General features: G+C 34.6%; 2 protein-coding genes across 2 annotated transcripts; both read left to right on the top strand.

Moving 5' to 3' along the window:
- The first annotated feature begins 220 nt into the window (after nt 1–220).
- LOC121262222 (disease resistance protein At4g27190-like) lies at nt 221–3,095 on the top strand. The gene is made up of 3 exons (XM_041164617.1): nt 221–991; nt 1,042–3,010; nt 3,066–3,095. The coding sequence occupies exons 2-3, from the start codon at nt 1,055–1,057 to the stop codon at nt 3,093–3,095; spliced, it is 1,986 nt and encodes a 661-aa protein (XP_041020551.1). The 5' UTR covers nt 221–991; nt 1,042–1,054.
- On the top strand, nt 2,971–8,435 carry LOC121262411. Its single transcript, XM_041164889.1, has 4 exons — nt 2,971–3,286; nt 3,659–4,051; nt 7,042–7,416; nt 8,065–8,435. The coding sequence occupies exons 1-4, from the start codon at nt 3,191–3,193 to the stop codon at nt 8,398–8,400; spliced, it is 1,200 nt and encodes a 399-aa protein (XP_041020823.1). The 5' UTR covers nt 2,971–3,190; the 3' UTR covers nt 8,401–8,435.
- Nucleotides 8,436–8,853: the final 418 nt, after the last annotated feature.

The following is an 8,853-nucleotide window of genomic DNA, read 5'->3' as shown; positions in this document are numbered from 1 at the left end:
TCATATTTCTTCCATAATATTTGCATTTTCACACTTGTAATTATGTTAAAAAAAAAAAATTGAACTTTCAGCACAGAGCTTGACTGGATCAGGGCCTAACGAAGAAAGTTGTGAAAGAGTAACGGAGAGTGGTTGATCATCCTTTCTCTGTTCCTGCCTTTTGGCATATTGATAATTGCCATTTCTTTTCTTTTATTTTTTCTGGTTTTTGGTGAAAAGCTTTCTCAATGCGTTCTTGGGTTGTCATTCTATTTCCGTGATTCATTTTAGTACTGATCCGTCTTTATTGCATTATACCACTCCCAACTCTGTTTCTGGTCTGGTCTCAAAACCCCGCCCGCCTAGTTTTCATTTCTCTTTGCTTAATTTGGTTTCCAACTTCATCCTATTGACTCTTTACTCCAGCCTCCGGTCTATCAATGTCCTAAGGAGAGGTACTCGAACTTATTTCTTTGTATTTCCCCGTGCTTTATTGCCATCGCAATTTCAACTTCTATATTTTTCCTGGTTTTCATCAGTTTGTTTGAGTTTAAAAATTTTATAAAAACAAATTCCCTAAAAAAAAAAAAATTAAGAGGAAGCTGGTGACGGACTGTGGCAAACAAGAATGGAGGAGATCATTTTTGCAATTTTAGCGAAAATCGCAGAGTACACTGTTCAACCAGTTGGACGGTGGCTATGTTATTCATGTCACTACAAGAGCAACATGGAGTATCTGAAGAATCAGGAAATGACGCTGCGGGATGCTCAGAAAGAGGTTGAACGCAAGGTTAAAACTGCTTCAGATAACGGCGATGAAATAAAAGATAATGTAGAAACGTGGTTGAAAAAGGTGGACGATATTATCAAGAAACTTGGTGGAGGTGAAGAAGAAGCGGAATCGAGGAACTCTAATGTGTCATGCCTGAACTTGAAGCAACGACATCAGATGAGCCGGGAAGCAAAGGAGATGGTGGGTAATATTGCAAAACTTCTTGAAGAAGGAAACTTTGTCGGCGGCGTTTCCCATCGTCCTGCTGTGCAAGATAGGGTGACTCCAAGAAACGTGGATTACATGACCTTGGATTCGAGGATATCAATTACGAAGAGAATTATGGAGGCATTGGGAGATGCTAATATTAACAAGATCGGCGTGTGGGGGTCGCCTGGAGTTGGAAAGAGTACACTGATGAAAGAAATTTTCAGGAAAGCCAAGGAAGAAAGCTTATTCGATGAGGTGGCTCTGGCAAATGTGACGGAAAGCCCAAACCTAAGTCAAATTCAAGAAGAAATTGCAAACATGCTAGATCTAAAGCTTGATCCTAATTGTAAAGCTGAAATGGTAAGAGCAGGCCATCTACGGGCGAGGTTAGAAAAAGACAAGGAGAAGAAGATACTTGTTATCTTGGATGATATATGGAAGCGACTTGATTTGGAGCAAGTAGGAATTATTCCTTCCGAAAGATGCAAAGTACTACTCACATCCAGAGATCGACATGTACTAGCTTCTGAGATGGTCAACGAAGAGAACAGCTTTAAACTCGACGATTTAGGAGAAGAAGAAGCATGGATCTTATTTGAAAAGATGGCGGGTGATTCTGTCAAAGGTGATCTTGACTTGCGAAACACAGCAATTGAGGTAGCTAATGCGTGTCGAGGTCTTCCTATTGCACTTGTAACAGTTTCTAGGGCATTAAAGAATCAGAATTCGGGAGCCTGGAAGGATGCCCTGGTGCAACTAACAAGAGCCAATCCAGAACATGACACAAAAATATGGTCACCTGTATATACTTGTATAGAGCTGAGCTATACACATCTTGTTGGTAAAGAGCTCCAATCCCTATTTTTGCTTTGTGCTCGAGAAGGGTACTACATTTCCTATCAGGACTTGTTGAGATATGGTTTCGGTCTGTGTTTATTCCATGGCATTGATACATTGGATGAAGCAAGAAATAGACTAGAAACTTCAGTTAGAGATCTCCAAGATGCTTGTTTGCTACTACAAAGTCCACATAGCTCCGAGGAATTTTACATGCATGATCTTGTTCGTCATGTCGCTACAATAATTGCAAAAAATGATTATAATATGTTTGTCATGAGAGGCGATGGTGGGCAAAAAGCATGGCCAGATGTCGATTCACTAAAAAGATGCGAGGCGCTCTCTATTCATGGTGGAGATCATATCCATGATAAATATCTCAATGAAATAGAATGTCCTAAATTAAGATACCTTTATGTCCAGTGTGAATCTCAATATTTGACAACCCGAAGCAGTTCCTTCCAAGGGATGGACAAGCTCGAAGTTCTGAGTTTGAGAAATATACAACTTTCATCACTTTTGCCACTTACAAACCTACAAACATTGTGTCTTGATGGATGTAAGTTGGGAGATATTCATTGGATTGGAGAACTCAAGACTTTAGTAATTCTTAGTCTTGCTCGTTCTGACATTTCAAACTTGCCAGGAGAAATAGGGTCATTGACTGGTTTGCGGTTATTGGATTTGACAGATTGTTCCAAACTTAAAGTGATTCCTCCTAATGTCTTGTCAAGCTTGGTCAAGTTAGAAGAATTGTATATGCGAAACATCAAAGTCCAATGGGAGGTTGAAGGACCCAATAATGAAGGAAAAAATGCTAGCCTTGTAGAGCTAAAAAAATTGTCACACTTGATCACCTTAGAGATAGATATTAAAGATGCCAACAATCTACCGAAAGATTTGTTTTCTAAAGAGCTTGAGAGATACAAGATTTGCATTGGACATATGAGGGGTCTATATTTCTGGTATCGTGGGGAGGAGGCCGGCTTCTCAAGATCGTTGCATTTCAAACTGAATATGAGCAGCTCCCAATTGGACTTTGGGATCAAAATGCTACTAAAGAGGATAGAATATCTTTATCTAGACGAGTCGAACAGTACTAATAGTGTCTTGCATGAATTAGATAGAGAAGATTTTCAACAACTGAAGCGTCTCCATATCTTACGTAGTTGTCATCTCCCTGAGTTGAGGACATCCTTAAAAAACTTGAAAGTTTTAATCGTGCATAACTGTGAGAAATTAAGATTTATCTTCTCATCATCGATAGCCAGAGGCCTTTCACTACTTGAAGAATTGAAGATAAGAAGATGCAACAACGTGGGAGCAATATTCGTGAAAGAAGAAGAAGACGGAATAGAAGAGGTGTTCTGTCGACTGCAAACCTTGGTGCTAATGGATCTTCCAAAGCTCATGAGCTTCTTAAGCACAAGAGAAACCAATTCGAAAGGCAACGACCATGATCTTCAGGTGCCGCTTCTACATCATCAGGTACATTTACATAAGTCCGTGTAAATCATGTGTCAAGCACACCATAAGCATAAACATGATTTAGTTGGCATTCCCTGTGCCCAAAGTATAATTGCATGCGCCTTTGTTAGGTTGTGGCGGAAGACGCCAACTTAGTCTTGGGGCTTAAAAGTTAAATTTGAAAACAAAAATAAGATGAAATACACATAAAAAGCTTTGTCAAGGATATGTGCATCCTCGAAATTAGTTGGGACTTAATTCTCAACAATTGGTCCAATAAAAAACAATTATAGCTAATAATACACTTGTTCCCCTGTTTAATTTTGCCTATTTTCAAATTCAAAGCACTGAAATCTTGATTTTTTAACTAACATGATAGACTTAATCTTGCAGCTTTCCTTTCCTAGTTTGAAAACCCTGCAGCTGGCAGGTCTGCCCAAAATAAAGCATGTTTGGAGTAAAGAGATCTTCAGGTTTCCAGATCTATTTAATTTACATGTTGCCAAATGTGAGAATTTGAAAAGTTTGTTTCCAGCAGCCACAGTGGCTACAAGTCTAACACAATTAAAGTCTCTCAAGATAAGAGATTGTGGGGTACTGGAGGAAATTGTCCAGAGAGAAGACGGGACGGATCCAACAACGAGGATTTTATTCACTAGCCTAACTTCGCTAAGCCTTGATGGGTTGCCAAAACTCAAGTGGTTTTTCCAAGGGGTGCGTACTTTGGAATCGTCGTCATCTAAGGAATTACATGAGCAGGGAGGCACACTTTTCGGGGTTAATGAGGTAACAGTCCAATCAACCACTCTCTCTCTCTCTCTCAAAATTTACAACAATGGAACTGGTCATTCACAATTCATTTATGTCAGAGTAATGATAATATAATCTTGTATTATATAAGTATTATATAGTTATTTTTTTTAAAAATGGTAAGATTTATTATTAAAAAGAATAATATTATATATAATTATGGATTGAAGAAATTATCTATATTTCTTTTAAAAAAAATAAAATTTATTATTAAAAAATTAATTTTTTTGTATATATTTTATATTTATTTATTTTTTAAAAAATAGTACGCGACTTCTAGGTATTCTAAGATTATAAATATTATTTTTCTATTAAAAAATTATTATTATTTATATAAATAACTTATTTATTCATTTTTTTAAAATAATTATACAATACTTGCGAAGTCTTTTTATTTTGCCATATGGGATGACGCTACCTCAAACGAGAATAGGGACTTGAAAGGGTATCTGTATGTATATTTTTTTATTAAAATATTTTTGTGAATAATTTTTAAAAAACATATTAAATAATAAACGTACAAATTATTATTATTATTTTAAAAAAAAGCACCAATCTGATTCTGTACACTTTATCAGTACATTTTGTATGTGGAAGTATCATTTCCCATACGAAACTTCTATGTAAATTTATGTCTATAGATTCCCTCTCTTGTGGATTTGTTAAGGAAAAAGTTAAAGTGGTTGAGACTTGTGTCTCGACGATGGGTTCAACAATTTTTTTTTTTAATTTAATGCTTAAGAAAATATCTTTTAATGTTATGATTTTTTTTTTAAATATTTAAAGATATAAAAGAATGAATGAAAAAAAAAAACATTTAACTTTATCGGGATCCATCCTCGAGCTACACTCTCGATGGGTGTAGCACTATTCATTTGTTAACGACGCTTCTAATTACATGTATTCTAGATTACTATATATGACACTAAAATATTGTTTCAATAGTGAATTGAGATTTTTTTTGAATAATGAATTGAGATGAAAATAGTTGAGATGAAAATTAAAAGTTGATTAAAATATTGTAAAAATATTATTTTTTAATATATATATTTTTTAGATTTGAAAATGTTAGATTGTTTATTGTATTTTGTTTAAAAATTTGAAAAACTTGTAATAATTAGATGATATGAATTAAGGTAGATTCGGACAAGACCTAAACATGCATGCAGCTCCACAAACCAATTTTCTCTGCTCTGCCTTTAATCGAAGCAAGTGTCTTTTTTTTTTTTTTTAATTGAAATTTGTAATGACTTAATCCTGCAGGTTGCCTTTCCTAAATTGACAAATTTGCTTCTATGGAATCTACCCAAAATAAAGCGTGTATGTAGTAAAGACCGCCAAACAATTCTCAGGTTTCAGAATCTACAAAGAATTCATGTTTCAAAATGTGCGAGTCTTAATAGTTTGTTTCTAGCCTCGATCGGTACTTGTCTTAAGCAATTGAAGCAAATTAGAATTAGTGATTGTGGGGTACTGGAGGAAATTGTTGAGGCTGAAGGAGGAGAAACAGTGGAAAGGATGTTGGTGTTCGAGTTCCCTCAAGTAACTTCTTTGCTTCTTGAAAATTTACCGAGACTTGAGTGTTTTTACAAGGGACTGCATATTTCAAATTGGCCAATGCTAAAAAAGATGTCGATTGAAGAATGCGAGAAAGTTGAGGTACTATTTGCTTTAGGAACAGTTGAAGAGAGGCAGTATTCTCAGATGTCAATTAAACAACCCCTTTTCTGGGTGGATAAGGTAAGAGATTATAAATTATTTAGCTCTATTAAGATTTTCACATTTAGGTAGAAGACGTAGAACTGACATCATTTTCATGAAAGTGAATGAAAATTTTACATCCCAAAAGTATAAAATCATTTTGATATGTCTTTAATTAAGTTGATGAATTTAGTTAATTAATCTCTTTAAATGGTATACTTAATCATAATATGATAATTACTAAAAAAATACTCAGTTCTCCATATTCTATATATCATGGTTTTCATTATTTAAAGTTTTTACATATTTTTTTATTATTTTAGCCAGTCACATTAGATTATCTATCAGTTTAGCTAAATTATAAAAATAATAGTTTTAAATTTGTTTTGTTATTTCTTTATTTTAAGCCCTCTTCGCCTACCATAAATCCAATTCAAAATACAAATAGAATTTTTACACTAGAGATTCAAAAGCCAAGAAAGAAGCAAGAAAAAACAAATTAAAAAAGGAAGAGGTCCAGTTTGCTTGTTGAGTAATGAAACCAAGAAAAAAAGTTTCAGTTCAAAATCTGAGAATAGGGAGTTACGATTATGATAGAATTCAAGTTCCGTCTCTTTAATTTAATTATTTTAACTACTAGTAATGGAGATGGTAAAATATATTATCTGTGTTCATGTATTTTGTGATATCTTAAATGAAACTCAGTGTTGCGATGAATTTAACAGAGGCCAGTCCCGAGCTTGGAGATATTGAAAATTTCTAAAATGGAAAAGTTGGAAATTATATGGAACATCAAGGACTCCCATCAACGCGATATGTACAACTTTCCAAAACTACTTCATATTGATGTTTCATTGTGTGAGAGTTTGAAAAGTTTGTTTCCAACAGCCTCGATTGCTGCAAGTCTCCAGGAATTGCAGTCTCTCATAATAACAGGTTGTGGGGTATTAGAGGAAATTGTCGAGAGAGAAGACGGGACAGATCCAACAACGAGACTTTCATTCCCCAACCTAATTTGTCTAGGACTTTATGGGTTACCAAAACTCAAGTGATTTTTTCAAGGGGTGCATACTTTGGAATTGTCGTCGTCCAAAGAATTGCACGAGCAGGGAGGCACTCTTTTCGTGGTTGAAGAGGTAATAATCCAATCAACCTCAATCTCTCTCTCTCAGAATTTTCAGCAATAGAACTGCATCTCCACAAACCAATTTTCTTTGCTCTACTCTGTCCTGTCTTTAATTGAAACAAGGGATTTAATCTTGTAGGTTGGCTTCCCAAGTTTGAAACTTTTGGATCTGTATGGTCTACCCAAAATAAAGCATGTATGGAGTAAAGACTCTCAAACAATTCCCAGCTTTCAAAATCTACAAGTAATAATTGTTGGGAAATGTGTGAGTCTGAAAAGTTTGTTTCCAGCCTCGATTGTTAGATGTCTCGAGCAATTGGAGAAAATTAAGATTTATGACTGTGGGGTGGAGGAAATTGTTGCAGCTGAAGAAGGAGAAGCAGTAGAAATGACGTTGGTGTTCCCTCAAGTAACTTCTCTATGTCTTGAAAATTTAGAGAGACTCGAGGGAGTGCATGATTCAAAATGGTCGATGCTGAAAGAGATGCGGATTCTTGAATGCGAGAAAGTTAAGGTAAGACGCTATAAATTATTTAGCTCTATTAAGATTTTCACATTTAGGTAGAAGACGTAGAGGCTGACATCATTTTCATGAAAGTGAATGAAAATTTTACATTCCAATATTATAAAATTTTGTTAACTAATCTTTCTAAATTATAAATTTAATTATAATACTAATCATTAATAGAAAAATACTCAAATTTCGTTACTCTGAGTATGAGGTTCATAGAAATATATATGTATTTTTTTTTAAGAAGAATATACCAAAACTATTTTTAGTATAAAATATATCTAACGTATTATATGAAATCACATCAATTTATCAGTTTTTTTTTGTAGAATTTCTTTACGGCTTTAACACTTCTTTTCTTATTTTTATAATAATATCATGACATAATAAAAGCCAACTTAAAGGCCCAAACTGAAAGTCACTTTTACAAATACATGATGAAATGTATTTATTTTGAACAAACGAATAAAAGTCCTTATTTGAATTGTTTAGTTTTCTTTTTATTTAAAAGTAAAACAAAAACTATATATATATATAACATAACTTTTTTTATTAATTTCAAAGAAGCCGTGAGCTCTCAAGTTAAAATATATCTGTTATAGTGTGGGATGGGGTATGTGTTAACCACTCATCTTCTGACGAATTTTACAGCTCTTATTCCCGAGCTTGGTGATGGATAAGTTGGAAATTATGAGCCGGAATGTCACTATTCAAAAATTGTGGGGTTCTTGTTATGCAAGGTGTTTGCATGCCATGGAATCTTATCGGCTTAGAAGTGATTTAATGAAAAATTACATATTATGGAATGATAAGAAGATGTTTACACGCCAAATCGTGAGGAGTATTAAGGCTCACCATCAATCTGCTCCAGCGAATTCCACCTCAGAGCAGGATTCTAACAAACACGACTCCAAGGCAGCAGATGCACTAACAAACTCTGCACAAAGGAATATTGCAGATGATTCTAGAAGGCTCGTACAGTGCTGAGGTGTCAATCATGAGTGTGTAATATTGGTTGAGAATTGTCTACAAATATAAAGTGTCATTAGACTATTGTATTCAAGAAATCTGTAGCCTTTCAAATGTATTCGTGAAATGAATCCAACTCTGAAGCATTTTTGCAAACACCTTTCTTGCACTCTTATTTCTATTACTTTTCAAGGTGACATTAAATGATAGATTCACAAATAAAATATAATTAATAACTTTCAATCATCTAATGACACATTATGAGATGATGAATAGCATTATTCTATTTAAAAAGCAAGAGGGGCAAAATGGTAAAGAGCCATGTGCCTTAATAGCTTCCTGGTCAGTAGGGGTCAAAATCGAAGCCTTCGGTGTGGTTTTTGGGCAAGACTGAAACCGATCGACGAGAGTAAATATGGAGGAGCAACCGACCATAACCGGTCAATGGAGAGGAGAAAAACCAGTCGTATC

This window comes from Juglans microcarpa x Juglans regia, chromosome 4S (genome assembly GCF_004785595.1).
Source record: "Juglans microcarpa x Juglans regia isolate MS1-56 chromosome 4S, Jm3101_v1.0, whole genome shotgun sequence".
NCBI classification, from domain to species: domain Eukaryota; kingdom Viridiplantae; phylum Streptophyta; class Magnoliopsida; order Fagales; family Juglandaceae; genus Juglans; species Juglans microcarpa x Juglans regia.
Note: the sequence above shows the minus strand (reverse complement) of the source record. Positions and strands in the feature narration are given on the sequence as shown.

Coding starts and splice junctions, on each gene's coding strand:
- LOC121262411 (XM_041164889.1), top strand. CDS start 3,191: ATGGATCTTCCAAAGCTCATGAGCTTCTTAAGCACAAGAGAAACCAAT. Junction 3,287..3,658: donor TGCCGCTTCTACATCATCAG/GTACATTTACAT, acceptor TTAATCTTGCAG/CTTTCCTTTCCTAGTTTGAA. Junction 4,052..7,041: donor CACTTTTCGGGGTTAATGAG/GTAACAGTCCAA, acceptor TTAATCTTGTAG/GTTGGCTTCCCAAGTTTGAA.
- LOC121262222 (XM_041164617.1), top strand. CDS start 1,055: ATGACCTTGGATTCGAGGATATCAATTACGAAGAGAATTATGGAGGCA. Junction 3,011..3,065: donor CATCCTTAAAAAACTTGAAA/GTTTTAATCGTG, acceptor CATCATCGATAG/CCAGAGGCCTTTCACTACTT.